The sequence below is a fragment of the Diospyros lotus genome, chromosome 1 (genome assembly GCF_014633365.1).
Source record: "Diospyros lotus cultivar Yz01 chromosome 1, ASM1463336v1, whole genome shotgun sequence".
Taxonomy (NCBI): domain Eukaryota; kingdom Viridiplantae; phylum Streptophyta; class Magnoliopsida; order Ericales; family Ebenaceae; genus Diospyros; species Diospyros lotus.
This window is the reverse complement of record NC_068338.1, coordinates 31,231,529-31,258,703: the sequence shown is the minus strand read 5'-3', so window position 1 is coordinate 31,258,703 and position 27,175 is coordinate 31,231,529. Positions and strand designations below refer to the sequence as shown.

At 39.9% G+C, this 27,175-nt stretch overlaps 2 protein-coding genes across 8 annotated transcripts; both read left to right on the top strand.

Annotated features, from left to right (window-relative positions):
- Positions 1-314: 314 nt before the first annotated feature.
- On the top strand, positions 315-2,938 carry LOC127804884 (E3 ubiquitin-protein ligase RDUF2). 2 transcript variants are annotated; one of them, XM_052341980.1, is made up of 3 exons: positions 315-1,951; positions 2,109-2,256; positions 2,388-2,938. In XM_052341980.1, exon 1 carries the CDS (start codon positions 480-482, stop codon positions 1,623-1,625), a length of 1,146 nt encoding a protein of 381 aa, XP_052197940.1. In that variant the 5' UTR covers positions 315-479; the 3' UTR covers positions 1,626-1,951; positions 2,109-2,256; positions 2,388-2,938. The 2 variants fall into 2 exon arrangements, with proteins under 2 accessions (XP_052197940.1, XP_052197932.1); XM_052341972.1 differs by having other exon boundaries at positions 315-2,256.
- On the top strand, positions 2,111-26,959 carry LOC127804898 (E3 ubiquitin-protein ligase SDIR1-like). 6 transcript variants are annotated; one of them, XM_052342030.1, is made up of 10 exons: positions 13,413-13,708; positions 13,896-14,003; positions 14,858-14,966; positions 15,078-15,132; positions 15,228-15,280; positions 15,382-15,610; positions 15,979-16,093; positions 22,982-23,030; positions 25,662-25,787; positions 26,643-26,959. In XM_052342030.1, the coding sequence occupies exons 3-10, from the start codon at positions 14,889-14,891 to the stop codon at positions 26,766-26,768; spliced, it is 831 nt and encodes a 276-aa protein (XP_052197990.1). In that variant the 5' UTR covers positions 13,413-13,708; positions 13,896-14,003; positions 14,858-14,888; the 3' UTR covers positions 26,769-26,959. The 6 variants fall into 6 exon arrangements, with proteins under 6 accessions (XP_052197961.1, XP_052197990.1, XP_052197967.1 ...); XM_052342001.1 differs by lacking the exons at positions 13,413-13,708; positions 13,896-14,003 and adding an exon at positions 2,111-2,256; XM_052342007.1 differs by lacking the exon at positions 13,896-14,003 and having other exon boundaries at positions 14,819-14,966.
- The last annotated feature ends 216 nt before the right edge of the window (positions 26,960-27,175 follow it).

Sequence of the window (27,175 nt, the reverse complement as noted above, 5' to 3'; positions counted from 1 at the left end):
AGAAGCAGAGGAAAGTGGGAGGGAAATTGACTTCAACGCCTTATTAATTTTTTAATGTTTTTTCCACCATAAAAATCAAATCCATTTTTGAGTCAACGCCTTCCTAAGCCAAGTTGGGCTTCGGCCCAGTCCGCGTTTTTCTCCAGCCTATCACAATTGACGCGAAAGCTGACCATTAAGTCTGACTTTCACGGTGACACTAACGCCGTTAATTCAAGCGATCGGAGTTCGACGCGTGGGTAGCACGCCGACGGTTCTTCGCCGTTAAGGCCATCATCACGCGTGTTTAAAACCCTTTTTCCCTTCGTTCGCATTCCTCAGTGTTATTCTCATTTCCCCTCTCTGTCTCTCTCTAGAGTCTAAACACAGCTCTCTTTCTCTATCTGTGTCTATATATCTCCGGCGTCGGTTTTGTATAATTTCCCGGCGATTTTTATTGAGTTAGTTTAATTGTTTAGATCTAGTAAGGAGGCGTGGAGATGTCATCGACGGCGTCGTATTGGTGCTATAGGTGCACTCGCTTCGTTAGGGTTTGGGCTGAGGAGACCCTGGTTTGTCCGCACTGCGACGGCGGATTCATTGAGGCGGTGGACGCTACGCCGCCTTCCGGATCTCCTCGCGCGGCTGATTTCTACATGTTGGGCAGCAACAGGTCCGATTCCAATCGGAGGGCGAATCTTCGGCTCCACCGGACCCGGCGGAACCACGGTGATCGGTCGCCGTTCAATCCGGTCATCGTGCTGCGCGGTGCGGCGGATGGAGGTAGTGATGAAGGCGGCGGAGGAGAGAGGAGGAGCTTCGAGTTGTACTACGACGACGGCGCGGGGTCGGGGCTTCGTCCGTTGCCGACGGCGATGTCTGAGTTCTTGATGGGGTCGGGGTTCGACCTTTTGCTCGATCAGCTGGAGCAGATCGAAATCAACGGCCTCGGCCGCCAGGAACAGCCGCCGGCGTCGAAATCGGCCATCGAATCGATGCCGACGATCGAAATCGTCGCCGCACACATCAACTCGGAATCACACTGCGCCGTGTGCAAAGAAGCTTTTGTTCTCGGCTCCGAGGCTCGCGAAATGCCCTGTAAGCACATATATCACTCCGACTGCATCCTCCCTTGGCTCTCCCTCCGCAATTCCTGCCCGGTTTGCCGCCACGAATTGCCCACCGACGCCAGCACCGCCTCCGAGCTCGAAAACGGCGACCTCTCTCGAACCCCTGCGGAGGAAGAGGCAGTTGGACTCACCATATGGAGACTTCCTGGCGGTGGATTTGCGGTGGGAAGGTTCCCTGGGGGGAGAAGAGCCGGAGAACGCGAACTTCCCGCTGTGTATACAGAAATGGACGGCGGATTCAACAACAGCGGTGCTCCACGGAGGATCGCCTGGGGGTCGAGGCGGGGCAGGACCAGAGAGGGCGGTGGGTTTGGAAGAACCGTCCGCAATTTGTTCTCGTTCCTTGGGAGGTCTAGGAATTCCCCTGGCTCATCACATTCCAGTAGCTCCGAATCCGTTGGCTCACCGACAATTACAAGAAGCCACAGTCACTCTGGTTCATTTTTTGGTAGGTTTTTGAGGCGCCGAACCAGGAATTGGGTCCTGGAAGACCAAAATGGAATGTCGAGGTGGTGATTACTGATTGGTCCTTACACAAAGCCTAAAGCTTTCTGCTTTTGTGAAATTCAATTTCCGAACAAGAGATGTCCTCTCTTACTCTCATGTAAATAGTATGCCAGAAGTAAGAATTTGGGTTCTAGATTAGCATGTAGAGGGAACGGTTCATCTTTAAATCAATGGGAGCGCGGACTTTCTATATATTGAAATGGGTATTCATTCTGCTGAAGTATGGTATCAACTCCAATGAAACGATTTATTGGTTCTTTGGGAAGCTAATGAAAACAAACAGCCGCTTGTCCGGTGGGGGAAGAAGAGGAGGAGAGGTGGGGGTTCTGCGATTGGTAAGATACTGAGAAACGCTAATCTGTTAATGTGCCCGTGTGGCGTGTTTATTAGCACTTAGAAGCATTTGTTAATTTCTCAAAAAATTGTAATTCTTTTTGTTGAGTTCATTTATTGTCGGGAATATCACAAATTTGCCTCCATTTATAACTCTAGCCCCCTGGCCATGGATATGCTGGGAGACAGAGAGAATTCATTTCTTCTTGTTGGTGGTGTGAGATTATTGCAAATTGGTGGCTGGAGCGGGAGCGGGAGCGGGAGCGGAGGTCGCAACAGATGATTCTTTTCGGTGGAAAGAAAAGAGGTATTTTTACTTTAACAAGACGACCTTTTTCTTTTTTTCTGGTCTCCCCTTTTCTTTACTGGCAATCGGTTGTGTGTCTGGCCTCGTGGAAAAGCACTCAGCTTTGGCATGTTTGTCATCCCCTTTCGCAGTGACCTGTTCAAGCACACGACGCACGCATCAATGGAGACAAAAACAAAAGAAGATTTCGCACTCTTCATCCAAATCATTTGACCCCCCAGATCACCAATCTAACCTGTTCTTGTTTGCCATGAAAATGAAATGGAAAAGAATCACTCACTCGATGAATGTTTGTATTACTTCAAAAGCAAGTGTCAAGAAGACAAAATTAAATTCATGGGACAAGGCTGGTGAAAAGGGTGACCGGAGAGTGAGCCGAGCCATATTCAACAAAGTGGGCCAACTAGGTTACGCAATAGAGCATTTCAGGACAGTAGAAGTAGGCTTGGGATTCGATTATTGGTTGGTTTGGAAAGCTGCAATGCAATTGAACGAGGAGGTGGGTTGTCTGCTTCCGCCGACCAGGTTCTATGGAGAGAGCACTCCACAGAACTTTCTGCCCATCCCCTACCCCCTCCCCATTTACGAGCCATGTTCAGTTTAGTATTCATTAGCCCATCATGTGCAAGATTTCCCTTTATTAGTCTCACTCAAAACTGTTGAAATTTGATTTTTAACTCCACAGCTTCAGTGCCAGGGTCGTTTTGGAATTTGAGATAACTTACAGAGGGCGACCAACCAAGTTGAGAGAAGACTGATAAACAGAAAATCTTTTTTTTCAGACATTTTAACTCACCTGGACTACCACGTTGGTTCTTAGGCACCTAGAGTATTGTCTTGGTGCTGAATTCTAAGTACTTGTTTAATACCATATATATGTAAAACAAATATGATGGTATGCAGGCTGAGAACTCTCGCGAGTGCCAAACAAATTAATGTTGCTTCTAATTCTATGAAGTATGATGCGTTGAGGTGGTAGAAAATAAATTAGCAGCATTGCATAGCAGAGAAGAAATAAAGTAATAAACCTTTCTTGGGGAGATTCGAAAACAAAAAGACAAAACGAAACCATGCTGTCGTATGTTTCAGTGGGCGACCAAAGCTGAGGTCCGATTCCTTGACGCTTCGACGAGGGTAACACTCGTGTCCACACAGAAGTGAGAAGTGTTCTCGATGTGACTGCGACATAAAATAAAATGATACTAATTAGTACCCACCAACCCATCCAGAGTGGTTTGAGTCATAGAATTTACTCTTAATTTTTAAAATTATTGACTGCTCTGCTGTTGAAACACATTATTAGTTCATTTTCGTGTCTCAATTTAACGACATGTTCTCACTATAGTAATCAAGTTGAATTTATAAATAAATATATTTAAAACAATTTATGTAATTATTTATGAATTTGGTTTTGGCACTAGAACATGCTAGTTTTTGTTTAGTTTTCCAGTCCTGAAGAAGTCTGTCGATGTCATGTTTCGGGGATGGATGAAATAATTTCTTTTTTAATACACGATAACTTTGATACAGTTAAGGAGACTGAATTCATTGACTAACGTGATAAAATAATCAGACTAAATATGATTATGTTGTGTATACAAGTGTGAATGCAAGTGTGGGTGTTACATTGATTGTGCAAAGAGATGAGAGTGAATATTATATTTCTCCCTAACGACTAGGGTTTGGACCTAAGGGGCACTCACATTTTGCGAGCAGGCGAACCCCTTGGGCCTCGTGCGCCGCTATTGTTGCCGTCTGTCGAGTCGGGTCACACATATATTTTTATATAAAAGAAATTAAAATTATTATTATTTTTTTATTTCCTTTCTTCCCTTCAGAGTCAGTTTGTCTTCTGAGAGGAAAACCGAGCAAACAACCTTTAACTTTCTAGCGCTTCGTCTGCTTCAGACATCGGAATTAAAGTCGACATTCAATATCGACTTGAGTGCGATTGCTCGATGCCCTCGACATAGCTATAAAAGGCAGGTAACACTTCGATTTTCGTATCGCCCTTTTTTCTGAGAGCCTTCGTTATCCCCCCCGAGGACTTTCAGTCACAGAAAGCAAATACCTCCCGAGTTCTATTAGATCCGGCTGATCGTGGTCGACATTCACCAAAACAAAGCCGTTGTATCCTGTGTTGACAATCGTCAAAGTCTGCCAATAACTGGAGTAGGGCATTTCTGTCTTCAGGACATTGCTTCCAGTGTGCCTCGGTCATCAGTTCCTCCTTGCCCCTCTCTGTGTTTCCATTCCGGTGGTATTTTCGTCCAACCTCCATTCTCCGATTGTTGCCTACCTTGTCGGAGTCTAGGTTTGCATTTCCCTACTGTTGTGCCTGCTTACAATTAAAGTCGTGATATATATATATATATATATTGTTGTTGTTCATATACTATTGCGATAAATTGTTGTTGTTGCTTTTGTTGAGCGTGCAATTAGTATATCTGTTATTCTTGTTTCAACAATCTAAGGACAGTCAAGGAAAAACAAATTTGAAAAATATTGTCTATATTGGATGTAGCTGCCCCCAACCACAACAACGCTGCCTTGACCTCCATTCATGCTACTATTCTGACCACTATCTCCGTTGTCATTGTCGAACCAGCAGCTGTCAAGGCAACTCCTAACGTTGAGAAGCTGCAACAATTCAATGGAGATGATTTTAAGAGGTGGCAACAGAAGATGATCTTCTATCTGACCACCCTGAATTTGGCTCACATCCTCAAGGAGGATTGTCTAGTTATTCCTGAAGAAGATGTAACGGTGGAGACTCAGGCAGCCAAAAAAGCACGTCAACATTCAGATTTTCTTTGTCGGAACTACAAATTGAGTGGGCTGGTAGACTCATTTTACAATGTTTATTGCACGGCTTATCCAAAGTCCAAATAGTTCTGGGAGGCATTGGACAAGAAGTATAAGCTAAAAGATGCGGGCACCAAAAAGTTCTTGGTCGGGAAGTTCCTTGACTACAAGATGGTTGGTATCGAGCTGGTGGTCAACCAGTTGGAAGAATTGCAGGTCTTTTTCAGTGACTTGCTGTGTGAAGGATTGGTCATAAATGAGTCATTCTAAGTTGCCGGTGTGATAGAGAAGTTACCATCTTCGTGGAAAGACTTCAAGAACTATCTTAAGCACAAGCAAAAAGAGCCATCCATGGAGGATCTGATTATTAGACTCCATATTGAAGAGAATAACAAGAAGGGAGATAAAGTTTTTCTCAGGATAGAAGCTAAGGCTAATCTGGTTGAAGGGTCAAAGCCTCAACCCAAAAAACAACAAGATAAGAAGAAGAACGGGAACATAGGTCCCAAGAATAAGACCCTCACCAGGCACATCTAGGGGAGTTGTTGGGTGTGCGGCAAGACGAGTTATAGAGCTATTGACTATCGTCACAAAAAGGGACAAAGCTTTGGCAACAACCAATGCAAGAAAAGTTAGGCCAACATGATGGAGGAAGATGTTGACCTGATTGTAGTTGTCACGGATGTCTACATGGTGTCTAACACCAAGGGCTGGTGGATAGACATTGGGGTTACGAGACACATCTACGGGGATAGGGCTCTATTCACCACTTATGAGAAGATTGACGGCTCTGAGAAGCTGTACATGGGGAATGCATCAGCTTCTCCAGTGGAAGGAAAAGGTAAGGTTCTACTGAAATGGACCTCTGAAAAAATACTTACCCTCAATTATGTGTGCCATGTGCCAGAGATTCGAAAGAACCTGGTGTCTGGAATCCTGTTGAATAAAAATGGGTTCAAGCTTGTATTTGAGTTAGACAAATTTACTCTGACTAAGAGGGGTTTGTATGTAGGAATGAGCTATCTGCATGATGGCATATTTAAACTAAATGTACTATAGTCTAGGTTCCCAAAAATAATAAGAATAAGGCTTTTGCTTATACTGTTGAGTTATGTGATATGTGGCACTCTCGATTAAGACACATCAATTATCGTTCTCTTCAAAGAATGGTAAATTTAGGACTATTGCCTAACTTTAGCATTGCCGAAGGACACAAATGTGAAGTTTGTGTCGAATCAAAGTTCACAAGAAAGTCGTTTTCATCTATGGAAAGAAACAGTGAACTACTTGATCTTATTCACAGTAATGTATGTGATATGAAGAGTACTCTTACTAGAAGTGAGAAAAAATAATTTATTATATTTATAGATGATTGTAGCAAATATTACTATGTATATTTATTACATAGTAAAGACGAAACCTTAGATGTTTTCCAAACATATAAGACAAAAGTTGAAAATCAACTTGGGAAAAAGATGAAGGTGCTGAGATCAGATAGAGGTGGTGAATTTGAGTCATCGTCTCTCTATGAGTTTTGTGAGGTTCATGATATAATCCATCAAACCATAACACCTTATACACCACAATAAAATGGTGTGGTTGAAATGAAAAATTGAATTTTGAAGGATATGATTAATTGCATGCTCAATAGTTTTGGTTTACCCCACAACTTGTGGGGGGAAGCGTTACTTATAACAAACTTAATATTGAATAGAATTCTGCACAAAAAGATTGACAAGTTTTCTTATGAAGTGTGGAATGAGGAGCAACCCTCGTACAAAATCCTGAAAGTGTATGAGTGTTTGGCTAAGATGCAAATTCCTTTACCGAAAATGACTAAACTTGGACCGAAAATGATAGATTGTGTCTTTATTGACTATGCATTGCATAGTGCGGCCTATAGGTTCCTTGTGGTAAAATCAGAAATTCCTAATATTAACAATAATACCATACTGGAATCTATTGAAGTTTAGTTGTTTGGGAACATATTCCCTTTTAAGGAAAAAAAAAACACAATGACGGTGGTTCCAAGAGAAAGTATGAGGTGAGCTTTTCTAAAGGTCAAACTGGTCCAAAAATTGAGATTGAACTTAGAAGAAACAAAAGAGATAAGAAAGCTACTTCTTTTGGACCAGATTTTCTAACATGCATGGTAGAAGATAAGCCCCAAACTTTTAATAAGATTATGGTGTCTTCCAATGCTCCATTTTGAAAGGAAACTATCAATAATGAGATGGAGTCCATTATGTAGAATCAGACATGGGTATTGGTCGACTTACCTCCTGGAAGTAAGACGATAGGATGCAAATAGATATTTAAATAGATAAATGTGTTTATGTTAAAAACAAAACACGTCCAGCAGGTAAAGACTATCGTCAAAAAGAAGGGCAAGACTTCTTCGATACCTATTCTCCTGTGATGAGGATCACATCTATATTATAATGATGTTGATTGCAATTGCAGCATTACACAATTTGGAAATCCACCAAATGGATGTAAAGACTGTATTCCCGAATGGGAATTTAGAGGAAGAAGTTTATATGGAATAGTTTAAAGAGTTTGTCATAAAGGAACATAAAAAGAAAGTGTGCAAATTCACGAAGTCTCTTTATGGACTAAAATAAACATCAAAGCAGTGGCATGAGAAATTTGATCACACTATGCTAGCAAATAGGTTAAAAAAAAATGAGTGTAATAAATGTGTTTATATTAAAAACATAAATCACGAGTGTGTCATTGTGTGCTTGTATGTGGATCACTAATAGAAGCGTCATAGAATCCATAAAGAAAATGTTGAATTCCAACTTTGACATGAAAACCTTGGTCTTGCTAATGTCATTCTTATAATCTGAATAATAAAGAATATCGAAAGGTATGTACTTTCTCAATCACATTATACAGAGAAAGTGTTGAGAAAATTTGGTCATTATGAGAGTAAGCATACGGTTACTCCGTTTGATTTAAATTCCAAGTTAAAGAAAAATAATGGTGAAGGTATATCTCCTCTAGAATATTCTAGGGTTATCAGGAGTTTGATGTACATCATGAATTGTACAATACTTGATATTGCTTACTCAGTAGGCAGGTTAGCGAGATACACGGGCAATCCTGGACGTAACCATTGGGATGCCTTTGTCAGGGTACTTAGGTATCCGAAGTACACGTTTAAGTATGGATTGCACTACACGAGATATCCACTTGTACTGGAAGGATTTAGTGAGGCTAATTGGATAACCGATAGATTGGAGACTAAGTCAACCAATGGGTATGTGTTTACCTTAAGTGGAGATACTGTATTGTGGAAGTTGAAAGGAATCCCTAATATGGCGGTATAGGCAAAAATAATTTTTTTATCATGTATCAGATACATGCAGCAGAATATAACATACACACTATACATAGCTTGGGTATTTAAGTAACACGCATATACAATAATTGAATGGATAAATAAATGTATACTTGTTGTCCGATGAAGGGATGAAATACAGAACCAGTTTCTGTATTGAGACAGAATCCATCTCAAGATATGGTGATCCTAGTTGGTCCACACCTAGTATATAGTAGAGTATCATTTCAGTCACCTATTCTCATGCTAGATACAGAGGATCTATGTATCACCGGTGCTCGTATCTCAAAATTATACGCGTAACAGTTACATATATAATTTCTATGATTATTCAGAGAAAGAAGAAAGAAGAAAGAAAAAAGAAGAAAAAGAACAGAAAGCAGCGTTAGGGAAGAGGAAATAGGAAGGTAGAGGCAGGGCCTCTGCCTTTTATTAATTTAATTCCATTTTCCCCTCTCTCAATTTAATTATCTCTCACGTCTGTCGCCCTACCATCCCAATTATACAAGTAATAATTCAGATGTTTCTATGTATTTTTACTATGCACTATACAAATTTCGACTGCCGCCTCTTACTATGCAATCAATAATTGATTTCATACTGTGCACTATGCACAATATATTTTAACTATGCATTATTCACTATACACTATTAGTAGAGAGCCAATGGTCAACTTTTAACCAATCAATTCTAGAGACATATCAGACACACAATGTTAATACCAAACACAACACTATATGGTGTGTGTGACTTTTTAGGTTTGCTATACGCTAGCAATCAGATAACACGAAAACCCTTTTCGATATCAGTTAACCCTTTGACCCATCACCGGAACTTCTTCAAATCCCGATGACATTCTGAGAATTTTTAAATAGCACCTAGTAGTGATTTAAGACAGTATAGGTGGTTGTGAAGTCTCACTTCAAGTGAACATATTATAGTTGTCGATTACCGTGTGCTATAATCCTTTCATCACTTAACGTCCCGACTGAGCAAGAGTTATGGAGTGACAAACTCATAAACTCAGTAACTATGTGTCAGACCTTATTAATGTGACTAAATGACACATCAGGAAATACTTTTCTTAACTTTCAATATGTCCTGGTTAGGGACTGTCCTGTCACATCAATAGTATATCACATAGGACGTTCATCCCATCAAATACCGACAAGAGCGACGAATCCTATTCTGAACACCTGTTTCCATACACCAGCAATACAGAACTACATAGATGAACGTTCCCACATCTCAATTGGATGGTTCAGCTCATTAGCAAATCTCGTACAACAATACACAAAACAACCATGCCGGTTCAAGTCTAGGATCAACACACCATCGCAATCTAATGACATGACCATGATCCACCATGTCATATGGTTAGTCATCGACGTCATATTCGGTTGATCATTCCCCAACGACCACTCGCAGGTTTGCTAGTGACATTTCATGTCATATGACGCGTGACACACCATTCTTCCATCGGTATCCCTATACCGAATGAGGTAGTAACCCCTGTGCTAATCCATACTCGATTAATCATAGTTCTTATCCAAAGAATCTAAGGGTTAGGAATAGTTTTAGATATTCTGTTATAAGATAATCCTATCACATAGTCTCAACACCTTGAGAATAAAATTCTTACACATAACTAAAGACCCATTCATATAATTGATTGGAGAAAATATGAATGAATAAAACCTTGCCTTTTATAGATTTATACAAAAACACAATTAATGCATTAAAACAAGCCTGCTAGATGTCATCTAAATCTAGCATCAGGTCACACAACACTAACAGAAGTCTTCAAAACAAACGTGCATCACACGGTCTACTATGGAGTTAGAGTTTATTGTTCTAGATAAAGCATGTGAAGAAGCAGAATGACTTCGAAATTTCCTTGAAGACGTTCCAATGCGGGCAAAGCCTATAAACACCATATGTATCTATTGTGACAACTTAGCTACTTCAATGCGAGCTAGAAATAGTATTTACAATGGGAAGTCAAGAAATATAAGGCGCAAACATAATTCAATAAGGCAGTTGCTTATCAATGGGATAATTTCCATTGATTATGTCAAGTATAAGGAAAACTTGGTCGATCTTTTGACTAAAGAAGTGACAAGAAAGTAAGTCACCTATACATCTAAGGGAATGGGGTTAAAGCATGTGAAATGTATTTTTCTGTGATAACCTAACCCAGTTGACTAGAGATCCCAAGATCTGGGTTAAATAGGCAAACTGGCTAGAACAATTCATAGTCTACACACTAAGGAATGTATAGTTTCCTCCCTAATTTTTGGTAGAAAAAAAAGTATGTGTTCTGTTGGTAATAGATGTAATATTGGTATCTTGTTACAAGAGGAGTAATGACAGAGTACTTTTAATCAATGATTACATATGTGAGTGTAGAAGTGAGTCGCTTCTATGAGAATTGTTCAAGGGATTGGATTCTCTAAAGCTCTCATAAATTCAGAATGTTGTCCAGGACCAAAATGGACACAATCGTATAGAACTCGAAGGTATAAGGCGAGTTGTGTGTGATAACTATTGTCTCGATTTACCATAAAAAATATAGTTCAAGAGTTAGATTCACTATTTCTTCAGTAAGTTTGATAGATATTCACTAAATAAGGTTCAAGTTTAAAAGACACCTTACCTGATGCATGACTTGTTTGTTTGTTCTCTATGGTGTCGTGTCGGTTTATTTGGTTTAGCACACTTACATTCATATGAGGGATTGTTGTGTATACAAGTGTGTGAGTGCAAGTGTGAGTGTGGGTGTGTGTCTCACATTGGTTATGTATAGATATGGGAGTGGATATTTATACTCCTCCTTCTTACTTGGGTTTGGGCCCTAAGGGGCACCCAAATTTTGTGAGCGGACGAACCCTTTAGGCATCGAGCGCTGCAACTGTCGTTCGTTCGTCTGGTCGGATAGGTAGGTCAAGTCAAGTTGGGTCATACATATATATTTTTATATAAAGGAAATTAAAATCATTATTTTTCTTTTTTTTATTTCATTTATTCCCTCTAGAGTCGGTCTGCCTTCTGAGAAGGATATCGACTAGACGACCTTTAAGTTTTTGGCTCGTTCAATGCCGACTTGAATGGTGTTGTTGCTCGACGCCCTCGACATAGCTATAAAAGGCAGATCAAGCTTCGTTTTTCGTATTGCCTATTTTTCAAAGAGCCTTCGTTATCCCCCTGAGGAATTTTAGTCACAGAGAGCAAATACCTCCCGAGTTCTGCTAGATCCGGCTGATCGTGGTCGTCGTTCGCTAGAGCAAGGCCATTGTATCCTGTGCTAACAATCGTCGGAGTCTGCCAGTGACCAGAGTAGGGCATTTCTGTCTTTAGGACAACGCTTCCAACGTGCCTCAATCATCGATTCCTCCTTGCCCCTTGCCGTGTTTCCATTCCGGTGGTCTTTTTATCTAGTCTCTGTTCTCCGGTTGCCGCCTGCCTCGCCGGAGTCTGGGTTTGCATTTCCCTGTTGTTGTGCCTGCTTACAGTTAAAGTTATGATATATATATATATATTGTTGTTGTTCATATACTGTTGCGATAAATCGTTGTTGTTGCTTATGTTGGGTGTGCAATTAGTATATTTGTTATTCTTATTTTAACAATCTGAAGACAAACAAGGAAAAACAAATCTGAAAAATATTGTTTATATTGGATATGGCTGCCCCTAACCCCAACAATGCTGCCTCGCCCTCCACTATGCCACTGTTTCGACCACCATCTTCGTTGCCGTTGTCGAACTAGCAGTTGTCAAGGCAACTCTTCACATTGAGAAGTTGCAATAGTTCAATGGGAAGGATTTTAAGAGGTGGTAACAAAAGATGATATTTTATCTGACCACTTTGAATTTAGCCTACATCCTCGAGGAGGATTGTCCAGTCACTCCTGAATGAGATGTTATCGAAGAGACTTAGGCGGCTAAAGAAGGATGGCAACATTCAAATTTCATTTGCTAGAACTACATATTGAGTGGGTTGGAAGGCTCACTTTACAATGTCTACTGCACGGCTTATCCAACGTCCAAGCAACTTTGGGAGACATTGGATAAGAAATACAAACTAGAAGATGTGGGCACCAAAAAGTTTATGATCGAAAAGTTCCTCGACTACAAAATGGTTGATACCAAACTGGTAGTCAACTAGTTGAAAAAAGTGCATGTCCTTTTCGGTGGCTTGCTGAGTGAGTGATTAGTCATTAATGAGTAATTTCAAGTTGTAACTGTGATAGAGAAGTTATCACCTTCGTAAAAAGATTTCAAGAACTATCTCAAGTATAAAAAATTCGAGTGTCAAAATTAAAATATGTAATTTGTCAAATGTGAAAAATCATTTCATATAGATCAATATTATTTTATAAAATATAATCTATATGACATAGTAAATAGAAATTTAAAATTCATGAAATTAACATATATATAGGAATGCTGAAAAGGCCATCCTCGTGGGGACCTTTCACACCCTACGTTGTTTGGGACAAGGCGAGAAAAATCTCTAATAATTTTTTTCAAGAATAGATGAGGGATAAGATTACTAATCTCTTTCTTGTCTCATAATATGTATATAAATTAAAAATTATATTTGTATACTATATATAAATTCAATTATATATTTATATAAAAATCACATTTTTTTCATCTTATAAAATATAATATACATGTTTTAATTATAATTTTCATTTTATAAACTATTATATGTATATATGTATGTGGGTGTGTATATATATATACACACACGTGTGTGTTGGAACAGCAAGTAAATTGCTTGCTTTTAAATTTGTAATTTTTCCTTATTATTATGGTAAAATAATTGAATGATATATAAATTAAACTTTGTTTGGTTTGGACTTTATTTTATTTTAAAACTTAAAAAAAAATAGAATAATAATAAAAACAAAGGACAAAATGAAACGGCGCATCTGCATCCGTATACACGTCAGCGCTTCAACCGTATATGGATGAGATGAGATGAGATGGATTGATTGCTAGCGGTGGAGCTGGGACGTGGCATCCATGGGCTTAAACTGAAGTTGACAAGTCATCCGCCATGCCGCCTGACCCCCAGACACAGAGAGAGAGAGAGAGATCAGGCCAAAAGTTAATAAATCTTCGCACGCAAAAACACGCTACAAATCCCATCACAAGAACTAGCACCTTCCCACAATCCCAGTCTTCCAACTGAACTGCCCACCGACACAGTCACCCGTCTCGCTTTTCTCTCTCCTCCGCATTCAAGCTCTCTATCTATTCTTCTCACCTCTGCTCTTCAACTTATAGAATTCGGTAAAAAGTTTTCTCCGCTGCTGCTTTTTTTTGTTTTGTTTTGTTAATGTAGGATGTGTGTCCTCTACTTCGTGTTTGGGCTTGATTGGTTAATTAGGGTTTCACCGAATCGTGATTTGGTCTGGTTTTGTTGAATTTCATGTTGATTTCAACTGATGCGTGTGTGCTTGCAATATCCTGTTTTTAGTCGTGGAGTTGGGTGCAAGAACGGTTCTTTGTCACGCAAATCATATCTGTGAATTCGGTCTTGCTTGCTGGAGGAGGCAAAAAATGCTTTTGGGGGTTCTGGTTCTGGGTTGGTTCTCAATTCGAAGAATATTTAGTTTTGGGATCAGACATTTGGTTAACTTATGAAGCTTTGTTACTCTTGCGTTCCTGGATTTCTTGTGCACTTAAATTGAATGCACAAAACAATTAATTTGATGCGTTTGAGTACCTGTGAACACCTAGTTTATTTGGTGAGCGGTCGCATTTACATTAAAGTTTGACTCTGTAAAACAAGTGCCTGACAGACAGTTAGGAAAAAAATCTTACTTGCTAAGAATTACCTTACGTACAATTGAAACTAGGATTTCTGGAATGAGAAGAAAGGAAAATATTCTTCTATACATATAAAAACATAATATACGTATTCATTTTCGCTTCCTTTGAAAAATCCTCGTTCCAAGCATAGCCTTACTATGTCTGGTTAATCTTTACTGTAATTCTATTAGAGCTTTTGCACGAGGACTGAAGCCTTTAACTTTACTGCTCTATTGTTATACTATCATAGAGATTTAAAAGTAATTGTTACCATGCTTTATTAAGGTGCTAGTTTTTGTTTGTTGACACAGAAAAAGAACTAGATCTTGGGCACATTGCGAGTCAGTTCATTGTATCTAAACTTACTACAGATGATTTAGTCACCATATCTTTGTATTCATTTCTCTGTATAAAGTTTTTGTCATTTCTGTATTTTATCAATTCTTCCTGTTTACTGTGTTTTCATCATTTGATGCAATGTGGCAATGATAGCTTTACTTTTTTTCTTAATTTAAGTTTGAAATAGAAATTTGAACACCTTTACAACATATACATACTTCTGAGCTTTTGAATGTTTAGTAAATACAGGTATACTGAGTTCACTTTCTTAATTCTTTGCTATCTAAGATAAAGGGAATATCTGCTAGCTCATGCAATCATGAGTTTTGTCTTTCGTGGGGTCAGATCTGATATTGAAAGTGGATTTTCTGGATTCGTTCCTGAACGACGTGCTGTGGTATGTTCCTCGAGTATATGTCTCATTTCTTTGTTGTCGGTATCACAACATCATTTGGTATGAAGCAATAGTAGATAGTGTCTCATGATAGTCTTCTTCATGTCTCTTCAGCGTGTTCATGCAGTAAGGCCAATTAATACCAACTCCCTGGCATTTCTTGTCACTGGTAATACTTCTGCTCGTTGGTTTCTTATACCAAATATTTATAATTCTAAACAGGCATAGAGCAGAAATTTTTAACTACAATAACTTGTTTTGCAGTGCTGCTGCTGTTTACTGTCCTAAATTCTCACCAGATGTCACCAAATTTTCTGGTAAAATTTCTCAGTAGTTAGTTTTATTCTGATCACTGCTTCCTAGCAGTAAATCTTAGCATGAGCAATTCTCATGGTGTTCTTCTAATATATGCATGTAGCTATGGCTAGTTCTTGGTATATTTTTGATGGCGACAAGCCTTAGGATGTTTGCAACTTGCCAACAACTCCAAGCTCAGGCCCAAGCTCATGCTGCAGCTGCCAGTGGCTTGCTTGGTCGCACCGAGTTCCGTTTGCACATGCCACCATCAATAGCACTTGCAACAAGAGGGAGATTGCAGGGATTAAGGCTCCAGCTTGCCCTTCTTGATCGTGAATTTGATGACCTAGGTATGGCCTCCATGAAATTTTAGATGTAGGTGTAACTGGTATCTGTCATGGACACCCAAGTCTCATTCCCTATTTGGGTATGGATGCAATTGGAAATGTTTTTTTGAGATTCCCATTTGGATAAACAAGGAATGGTTTGGAAGTGTTTTAACTATACCATGCTTCATCAACTTAGTCACAATTGTGTTTAGCAATAAAGCAAGGAGGGCAAATTCTTGTTGAGGATGCTTTGGTCTTCATAGTTGTTATGTCGAAGATATTTACAGTGTATAATTTACTTGGAATTTACACATTTGCACACAGGATCTAGGATTATTAAATTCTTGGCTGGATTTCAAAAATTAGTTTACAAGTGAATTTAACTGCAGATTATGAAACTTTGAGAGCTCTGGATACTGAGAATGCTTCTGCAACTCCATCAATGAGTGAAGAAGAGATCAATGCATTGCCTGTTCACAAATATAAGGTCACCGGTCCACAGAGGTTAGTTGGAGGATTGATTTGTTGCCGTATTTTAAAGCAGGGTGCTTTCCTTTAGCTCAAGTAGCAGAAGAAATGGCTCCATATAAATCAAAGTGACAATTCTGCCCTGTACATAACTTGAGATCTGGGGTTTTTGAATCACAATTTTAGTGTTCATGTAGTCAGTCAAATGTATCATTTACATGGAGGTATCTTATTACTTCTGAACCCTTCTTTTGTTTTGTTCTAAGTAGTTAACTTTTTTGACTTAATTCCCATAAAACAACTCCCCTCTGTTGAGCAAAGCAAAGAAACAAAAAAAGAGTTTTCCTCCTTTTCCACACCCAAACATGCTATCTCTAACTGCAAAATTAATAGAACAATGACCTTCCAGATTAGAATGATAACATTCAGTAATGTCAAAAGTTTTTGATGAGATTCAAGACTAAAGACAGGGTTCCAATGAATTAGGATAGTCACCGTTGGTATTTCAACTCCAAATTACAAGAAAAAACATGTAAACAAAGAACAAGAATGAGCATTCGAGAGCCCCAGATCTCTCCTGCAATTCTACTCAACATTCTCCACACTTTCTCTCTCTCTTTTAATCCCTATTTATAGGTTGTTATCCCCCCTCCATAACCGTATTTGGTTATGCACATGCTGGTTTGTTACACAAACCAGCCAAGTTCCCATTCTACCCTTGGCGCACATGCTGGTTGTTACGCCATCCAGCTGTGTCACCATCCTCCCTTCGATTCTTGTAGCGCTTTTGGTAAGCCCGCAGCACCAGAGGCCTAACATTACTCCCCTCCCCCACTTTCACCTTGTCCTTAAGGTGGAAAGTGGGAAATTGCTGTTGAATTAAGCTATAGGGCTCCCAAGTAGCTTCCAAAGGTGGTAACCCCTTCCATTGAACTAGAACGGCCAATCCACGTAAATTACTTCCTGTTCCTGGCCGGACCTTCAACACCGCCTCTGGTTCGACCAACATCTCCAAATCTGCACTTAGTTGACTAGGAATCTCTACAGTGGCTTGCAATGCGCATTTGGCTTCACGCAGCTGAGACACATGGAAAACAAGGTGGATGTTGCAGTGTGATGGCAGCTTTAACTTGTAGGCTACAGGCCCTATTTCTTTTTCAATTACAAATGGACCATAGAATCTAGGAGCCAATTTCTCATTTGAACGACCAGCCAATGTTTTTCTACGATAGGGTCTTAGTTTCAAGTAAACTAAGTCCCCTACCTTAAACTTCACTGCTCTTCTTTTCATATCTGCCCCCTTCTTCATTACCGCTTGGGCTCTTAGTAGCTGTGCCTTAAGTTCCTCCAAAAGGTGATCTCTTTCTACCGGTTGTTGTTCAACCACTGAAACAGGAGTAGATCCCTTTTCAACCCTCAATATTGTTGGTGGTTCTCGCCCATACACTGCCTGGAATGGTGTCATTCTTGAGGCTGTGTGGTATGAAGTGTTGTACCATAGTTCAGTCCAAGGTAGCCACAGCGAAGGTATGTTTCCAAGGTCCTATTAAGCACCTCCGTTTGACCATCCGTTTGTGAATGGTAAGTTGTGCTGCGGTGGAGCTTGGTGCCTTGGAGGCGAAACAATTCCTCCCAAAATCTGCTCATGAAAATGTTGTCCCTATCGGATACAATGGATCGTGGTAAACCATGAAGCCTCACAACTTCCTTAATGAAAATCCCTGCCACCTCTCCTGCTGTAAAAGGATGCTTAAGCCCAATAAAATGCCCATACTTACTGAGTCTATCCACCACCACCACCAAAATAGAATCCATTTTGCCCGACCTTGGTAAGCCTTTGATGAAGTCCATAGCAATGTCATCCCAAATTTGATTTGGGATAGGAAAGGGCTGCAAGAGCCCTCTGGGCTTTAGGGCCAGCACTTTGTTTTGCTAGCAAACAGTACAATTACTCACATACTGGTGGATGTCTCGCTTCATCCCCGACCAATATACATTAGCTGCAATCCTTTTGTAGGTTTTCAAAAACCCCGAGTGTCCTTCCACATTCCCATCATGTCCCTCATGAAATAGCAAAGAAATGAGAGAAGAGCCCTTTGGTAGGTACAATCTACCCTTGTAGAGGAGGTGGCTGTCCACCAATTGGAAATTGGGTCTGGAGGTAGGATCCAGCCGGAGATCCTTGACAACTCCTTGCAGCCACTCATCGTGATGCAAGTCACATAGCTAAAACCCCACAAGACCCGTTAAGCATCCATGGGGGTCCAATGACAAGGGCACGAACAAGGAAAATTACGGGAGCATTAAATGGGCTAATTGAACACATCTCAAATTCAAGCATCGTTCAAGATTCTAATATGCCCGAAATAAGTATCCAAGATAGTCAATGCTTTGTCAATGTTATCCAAGTCTCTGAAGGTAATCTGGGTTGATTGATTGATTGAGAAGATTTGGGGTTGATTGACAAGATTGCAAGATTTGGGAATGATTGATTGATTGAGAAGATTTGGGGTTGATTGATTGATTGGTTGATTGATTTACAAAATTGCAAGATTTGGGGTTGATTGATTGATTGGTTGATTGATTGACAAAATTGCAAGATTTGGGGTTGATTGACTGATTGGCTGATTGATTGACAAGATTGCAAGATTTGGGGATGATTGATTGATTGCCTGATTGATTGACAAGACTGCAAGATTTGGGGATGATTGATTGATTGACAAGATTGATCCAGGCTTCCCTTATTTCCTCCTTTGTTTTAAATCTTTTCTATTTTAGATAATTCTTGTTTCTTTATCAGATTATGCTATTTCCTTCTTGTAATCAATTCCTACTATGCCTAGGATTTGATTTATTTCTTTCTAATTTAGAATTTGAGTTTGGTTATATAAGCCAATGTAACCCGAGAGGAATTTAGTTTTGATCAATATTATTTTGTGAGAGTTTTCTCTTTGGTTCTTCAACGAACTATTTTGAACTTATCAAGATTTTATCTTGTGGCGTTCATCCTTGACTTATCACTCACAAATCTTCTCATCTATCTTGAGTGTGGCGTCAACCCTACCTTCTTATACCTTTGGTTCTTATCTCTTTATAGATAACGGATCAAGGTTCTTTGTTTTCTTTATTATGAATCTGTTTTAGAACGATCCTTGGCAAAGGAACCATTTTTGATCGTCGGGTCTCACCTTCTTTCGTGGGGTTCACATCATTCATCGTCTTCTACTTCCTGAGCCAATTGATCAAGCTGGAGCACCTTAGGGACTATTAAGGCTAATAGGGCAGCAGGGTGACTGATGCGAGATAGGCCATCTACTGCCTTATTTTCTAATCCGGGGCGATATTGAATTTCGAACTGAAATCCCATTAATTTAACCATCCACTTTTGATATTCTGGACTCACCAACCTTTGCTCCATAAAAAATTTGAGGCTCTTTTGGTCGGTTTGGACCACAAACTTCTTTCCCAACAAGTAATGCCTCCACTTTTGCACCGCAAACACAATGGCCATCAATTCTCGCTCATAAACTGATTTACTCCTTCCTAATTGATTAAAGGCATGACTGAAATAAGCAATAGGTCTATGATCTTGCATTAAAATTGCCCCATATCTTGTCCTGACGCATCCGTTTCAACCACAAATGGCTTGCCAAAATCCGATAAAGTTAAAACAGGTAGCGACACCATGGCAGCCTTGAGCCGTTGGAAAGCTTGCTCGGCTGCCTCATCCCAAAAAAAATTGTTCTTTCGTAGTTGCTCCATGAGAGGCTATGCCAGCCTGCCATAATCCTTAACAAAGCGCCTATAATATCCCGTGAGCCCAAGAAAACCTCGCAATTCCTTCAACGTGGTAGGAGTAGGCCAATCTACCATAGCTTGTACCTTGCTACAATCAGCAGAAACCCCTTGCTGTGATATGATGTGGCCCAAATATTCAATTTTCAGCTGCCCAAACAAGCACTTCTTCCTATTTGCAAATAATTGGTTAGCTGCTAGCACCTCCAGAACACAACATAAATATTGTGCATGCTATTCAAAGTCCCTGTTGAAAACCAATATGTCATCAAAAAATACTAACACAAATCGCCTCAATTGCTCCCTAAAAATGTCGTTCATCAGTGACTGAAATATGGCTGGTGCATTTGTCAATCTAAAAGGCATGACGAGGAACTCGTAATGGCCTTCATGTGTCCTGAAGGCGGTCTTCGAAATATCCTCATCCTTAACGCGAATTTGATGATACCCAGATTTAAGATCGAGTTTAGAAAAAACTGTGCCCCCCTGAAGCTCATCCAATAGCTCCTCGATCACTGGAATTGGAAACTTGTCGGGCACGGTCACCTTATTCAAAGCCCTATAGTCCACACAAAAAGCCACCCTCCATCATTCTTCTTGACAAGCAAGATCGGACTAGAAAAAAGGTTGGAACTAGGTTGTATAATCCCCGCAGCTAGCATCTCTCCTACCATCTTCTTGATCTCATTTTTCTGTAGGTAAGGGTAACGATAGGGCCGCACATTGACCAGTACCGTGCTTGGAAGTAGGTTGATTGCATGATCTTTTTTTTTTGGAAAGAGGCAGCCCCTCCGGTGTTGTGAACACCTCCTCAAACTCAGCTAACACCTCTTTTAGGAATGACGGAACCTCTACCTGACTTTCATTGAATTCAGCTGCCATCATTCCCTATTTAAGCAGCATTCCTTCTCCATTCTCCTTGAAGGCCTTCATCATAGCCTTCAAGGATACCAAACTTTTGCTTAAGCTGGGATCTCCTTGCAAGGTCACAACCAATCCCCCAACCTGAAACTTCATAGTTAATGCCTTCCAATCCACTCTCATCTTCCCCACTGCTGCTAGCCACTTCATCCCAAGGATTACATCAGAACTACCCAACTCCAGGGGTAGAAAATCTTCCACAATTTGAAAATTTTGGAGGGTAAGCTTCACCCCCTTGCAAATTCCCGCCCCTTGTATGGCCACCCCGATCCCTATGATCACCCCATACCCGGCTGTTTCCGTTCTCTGCAAGCCCAACAGCTGCACCAAATCTATTGCAATGAAGTTGTGGGTGGCTCCCTCGTTGATGAGCACCACCACCGGCTGCCCCTCTATATCTCCTTTAAGCTTCATAGTTAGTGGTGTGGTTAATCCAACTACGGAATTCATGGAGAGCTCAATGACCTCCCCACTTTGCCCAGGCTCTCTTGTGATTTCTTCCAACATTTCTCCGCCATCTACCTCCTTGTCTATCTCTTCATCGTATATCATAAGCACTTGCAACTCCTTGTTTTGGCACCTATGGCTTATAGTATACTTCTCATCGCACCTAAAGCATAGGCCCTTATCTCTTTTTGCCTTCCACTTAGTTTCGCTAAGCCGCTTGAAGGGTGGGTTGTTCCCTCTCCCCATGGCTTATGGTCGATAAGAAATAGGAATGACCATCGTTTGTTTTTGGGGCTGCTAGGAAGGTGGTAGAATTCCCCCTTGTTGATAAGCTTGAGTTGGGTTCAGCATGGCCTGTCCCTTGTTCGACCCTGAACCACCCGCACCACCTCGAACCACCCGATTCCGCTCTTCTATGCGTTGGGCTAAGTCCATCATTGGCTAAGTCCATCATTTGCTCTAAGCCCCTCGACCTCAACACCCTCAACTTGGCTTTGATATCAGGTTGCAGTCCATTGATGAAATGCCCCTCTAGCATGGCTTCCAGCAGGTTTTCAAGGGGCGATGCCAATGCCTCGAAGCATTGGCGGTATTCCTTGACAGTTCTTTTCTGCCGGAGGGCGAGAAAACGCTCTTCGATTGAGCCTTCTTGAATGGGTCAGAAGCGGTTCCTTATAAGGAACTTGAAGTCCTCCCAGCTCCTAACCCTTCGTTGCTTCTCCTCCCATTGAAACCATGAGAGCGCAACACCCTCCTAGCACAACACTACCGTGTCCATCTTCTCTTCTTCAGTTAGCCCATTCACTACGAAGTATCTATCTGCTCGGAATATCCAGCCGTCGGGGTCTTCGCCTTCGAAAAGGGGCATCTCCAACCGTCGGCCTCGGATCTCCGGACGCCACGCCCCCTCGTAACCCCCTGCTTCCTCTCGCCTCACCCCGATTTCCAGTGTCGCTTCCGAATCTTGAGCAAATTTCGAAGGCTGGCCTCCCAACTTCTCCTTGTTCTTCCTCTCCTACTCTTCCCATCTTGTTCTCATCCAAGCGAATTGTTCCAGCAAGCTCGCTACACTCTTCTCCACCGATTGAACCTCTCCTCTCATGGCATCAACACCCCTTTGCATGCCTTCCATCCTCCCTTCCAACTCACCCACTCGGTCAGTTAGGTTCACCATTTTGATCGGTGATCCTCTGATACCAAAATTGATGAGATTCAAGACTATAGACAGGGTTCCAATCAATTAGGATAGTCACTGCTGGTATTTCAACTCCAAATTACAAGAAAAAACATGTAAACAAAGAACAAGAATGGGCATTCGAGAGGCCCAGATCTCTCCTGCAATTCTACTCAATATTCTCCACACTTTCTCTCTCTTTTAATCCCTATTTATAGGTTGTTATCTCCCCTCCATAACCGTATTTGGTTATGCACATGCTGGTTTGTTACACAAACCAGCCAAGTTCTCATTCTACCCTTGGCGCACATGCTAGTTGTTACGTCATCTAGCTGTGTCACCATCCTCCCTTTGATTCTCGTAGCACCTTTGGTAAGTCCGCAGCACTGGAGGCCTAACAGTTTTCTAAGTAATCTTCAAAAGCTTTCTTCTCTCATCTTCATTTCTGGATTAAGGTCATAATCTCTTTAGGCAGATCTTTTTCTTCTTCTTGTTTTAATCTTTGCTACAGGTTGATTGGATTTTTTTTATCCGTTAACCTCTATTTATTGGAAAAAATTTAACGTAATTTTAGTTTTTTAATGCAGTGAGGGATCATTGCCGCAACAGGCCTCATCTTCATCCACTTCTCCCGAGGTATTCTACTTATTTGTCATCTCTTGTTGATAAATATAAATAGGAGATTGCTGGATATGTAGCATTATGCCTCTATAGACAGCTACCTCTCACAAGTTGAGGTCCATTTATGTGAGAGGGAGGTCCATCATACATCCTTTTAATCTGTGTATTTTTGTATTTCTTGATACAATATGTAATGACAATGAGCATTTGTGAGCTGTATTATAGGGGATTACCCGGTTGCATTCTAGGTTGCACAGAAATGGAAACAGGAAACAACATTTTTGAAAAAAGCAGGAAATGGAAACGTGTAAATAAAAAAATATAGGAGCCTTTTTGTAATAGTTATTTGATTTAAAAATAAACATAAATTCCATAATGCATTCAAACAAATTCCAAAAAAATTAAAAATTTTGAGTTAGAGACAAAAAAAATTCCTTCTCTAACCTACTTATTCCGTCTCTAACCTCTTCATGGGTGGAAACGTGTTTCCAAATATTGGAAACGAGTTTATGATATTTTTTAACATTACAAAATAGTCCCAAAACGTTTTTGAAATTGCAGAAATGGCCCAAAAACATTTTTTTGTGTTTTTTGGCGTTTCGGAAATGGAAACATTTCAGCAACGCTGAAATAGCACCCCGAGACATTTTTGTGCATCATAGGTTGCATTTTGCTATTTGGGTGTTGGGTAATTGAACTTTTTGAGGCCAAGAACAAAAATTAGGAGGCAAGGGAGCACAAATTTGCAATCTTATTGTAGCATCTATGTTCTTTCCTGCTTACCGTACAAGTTCTCAACCTTACTTTTATGTGCTGGTCATTATGTATTCTGGTCTCCATGTTGGTTTCTTTGCTAGAACATTGCGTTCTCAGAACCTTGGCTGTTACACCCAAATATTTTCATTCACAATTCTATTATCACTGTATTTTCTAAACCTTTTCCCAGAAGGTGGACCTACTTTGCTGAGGTGGTGTTTCTTGAGAACTCTATTTTTATCAATTTGGATGCCATTCATTAGCAAATTTTTCAATCATGTTGAAAGGCTTTCTGGTTCTCTAATTTATTTTTAAGTGAAGTATCCAGAAAATTTCCATCTTGTTTCATAATTTCTGTGGCTTCTTTTAATCCAGTATTTGATTATGCTCAAATAATGTCTCCTAATCAGTTATACTGAATGTAAAAGTGTAAATTGTTACTTTTACGTGTGTTTTTTGTTTGTTGTTTGTTTTAAATATTATAGCTTGTTATTTTGCGATATGTGATGCCATAATTCAAGTATTGATTTCTTGGTTTATGTTGTGGGCTTCATAGTTTGGCGCCGCTCTTTGCTGGATTCCTTTAATTGTTTATATGAGCTGTCATATATTTGAAGATTTCAGGCTAGAGAGAGAGAGCCAATTGGATGGTGTAGATACTTGGATTGATCAGCTTCCATGGCACCGTGGCAGTTCATGGAAAGGTCTGAATGTATGGATGCAAATATACTTGTGTTATGAACACCACCATGTTGGCACGTCAATCCAGTAAGATTGTGAACGAGTGGAAGTGCGAACTCTGGAGGCAGATAATTTTGGCCTCCCTTTTGTCATGACCCTAGGGTTTAGCTAGGGTCTTAGAAGTAATTGGAAGGAATTTGGGGAAGAAATAGAGAAGAATTGAAGGAGGAGATCGAACAGAATTAGGGAGAGAAGGGATGGAACAGTGGACAACGAGAGAGAGAGATAGAGAGAGGGGGAGGGAAAGAGAGAGAAATTGGAATTTCAATTATCATTCAACATGAGAAACCCATCCATCTACAGCAGCCTTATATAGGCATATTTGTCTCCTAACAGCCTTGCACATGCAGCTATGTGCATCTAACTAATTGCTAAAATATCCAAAACAACTATTCTACCCTATTACAATAATACCCCTTTATTGCTCATAGGGTCAATGACACCTTTCACCCTTTGTGACTGGATTGACAGCAAGGTTAGTAGGACCTAAAGTCATTCAGTGCCCAGAGAGTTGGGTACACTGTTCTGTCAGCAATAACTAAACTGGTTATGGTCACCTCATAGTTCATGGTTGATGAGGGTATTAGCGTTTGGCTTAATATGAACATGCAGCTGACTGAGCAACCACCCTTCCTACAGTGAAGATATGACCCCTATTATCTGGTCTTGAAGGAACACTAAGCCTTAAGAATCACCTGCTGATGCGTGGACATTATTTATTGCATTTTAGCCAGTGCACACCCTTTTTGATCTGCCCAGTGTCATTTAATGCAGTGAAACTTGCAATATATTTATGTTCATCTCTTCAACAGAGAGTGCATAAATGCTCTCATTCATGAATTCCACATGATGACCATGCCTGACTATCTCATGAGGTATAAGTCACAACTGATATTAAATGAAATATCTGATAGTGACAGTTGACATCTCACAATTGGACAAGTTTATTATGGAACTTTTTCATCCCTTTTGAATAGTTCATTCTCCCCAACCCAGTACTGATATTTAGCAGATATGAAGAGTGGGATCTTCATTTTTGAGCTCTTTCCTGACTGCTTTTCATCAATATATAATTTTGGAACGTCGATCTTTATCTGCACTGTGTCATTATGGTTCTGATTTCTTGGTTGTTTTGGTATCCCGTTATAGAAAAATGAAGACTTGAGAAAGGCAGATGCAAACGGGAAGGCTTCCTCGGAAGAATTGACATGCACAATATGCTTGGAGCAAGTTAACATGGGAGAACTTGTTCGAAGCTTGCCATGTTTACATCAGGTTTCTTTTCTCACTTTGATGACACCTATTTAACAATACTGATGATCTGAGATCACAATACTAAGATAGAATGTGGTGTTCAATCCATATTTGACTACTATGGTGAAAATTATCAGCCTCCTGTCTCTTATTCTTTTTCTTTTTCTCTTTTGAATCCTTGAATCATCCATTTAAAAATTGGATTGCAAGTGGCTTTTGTATCTTTGTTGGATTCATGTATAATTTAGAATGGTTTTTCTAATTTATAATTTTAGCCTCTAGTCTCATCGTCATCATCATTGTTGTTAAAATCCCGATTTTACTCGTATGATTTTACGTTTCGGAGACCCCCAAACGATTCAAATCCCATGTAAAATTTTATTTGGGGTAAAATCCTATAAAATCTTGATTTTAGGTATACAATTTTACGATTTTATGCTTCAGAGACCCCCAAACGATTTTACGTTTCAAGTATAAATTGCAACTTAAATCTAATGGAAAATATTGAAATCATCCTCTAAACAATTTTAAGCTATATTTTGCCTCTAAATTGTCTATACCAACATGTTAGTTTTGAGTTATATTTTAGAAGTATCGTTTTTGAGTTATAATAAGAAATAATCAGGTTATTGAATGATATTAATTTATTTTTTATAAAATTATGTTATTATAAACATATATTTATAAAAATTAAAGGGTATTTTTAATTATCTCTAAAATGTTACGATTTTACGATCCAATTTTATGAACCCTTTTTCGATCTCACTTAAAATCCCGATTTTAACTACCTTGCTCATCATGTAAACTGAAATTGCAAAAGAGTTAGAATCTACAACTTGATCTCTTTGATTACTTAGCTGCTACTCTATTTTGCAGTTTCATACCAACTGTATTGATCCATGGTTGCGGCAGCAAGGCACTTGCCCGGTATGCAAACTTGCAGTTGGGTCAGGCTGGCCTGAAAACAGGAATGGCGAGGCAGATGGTGATAACATGGTTTAGCACCCTTACTCTATTACAGTGCACATGCAATAAAGCTGTCTAATATACTCATTAGTCAAAATAGTATATGCTGCATCTCAGTATGTGTATGTATGCATGTATGTATGTATGTATGTAGTGGCTTCCATGATGTTGCGAACTTTTCCTTGGTTTTCTTCTCATCTTATGTCATATTTGCTCTATATTGTGTTCATGGAGAAACTAAACTAGATCTGTGCTGAAGGGTTAGTTTTTTTTTCTTTTTCTTTTTTTTTTTTTTTTTTTTTGGGGGGGGGGGGGACGTGGGGGCATGTGGTGTTGTGTTACTTGCCGTCCATGGTGATATATCTACCTATGAAATATAGATCTTGGTGCCTCCCCCAGATAGATTCTAAGTCATTTTCTTTCCCTTTTGATGATTAGGGCAG

Bases quoted from the DNA above. Each gene is read 5' to 3' on its own strand.
- LOC127804884 (XM_052341980.1), top strand. From the start codon at position 480: ATGTCATCGACGGCGTCGTATTGGTGCTATAGGTGCACTCGCTTCGTT.
- LOC127804898 (XM_052342001.1), top strand. From the start codon at position 14,889: ATGAGTTTTGTCTTTCGTGGGGTCAGATCTGATATTGAAAGTGGATTT. The intron at 14,967-15,077 runs GTATGTTCCTCG...ATGTCTCTTCAG, and splicing joins TTCCTGAACGACGTGCTGTG to CGTGTTCATGCAGTAAGGCC. The intron at 23,031-25,661 runs GTATTCTACTTA...ATCCCGTTATAG, and splicing joins CTTCATCCACTTCTCCCGAG to AAAAATGAAGACTTGAGAAA.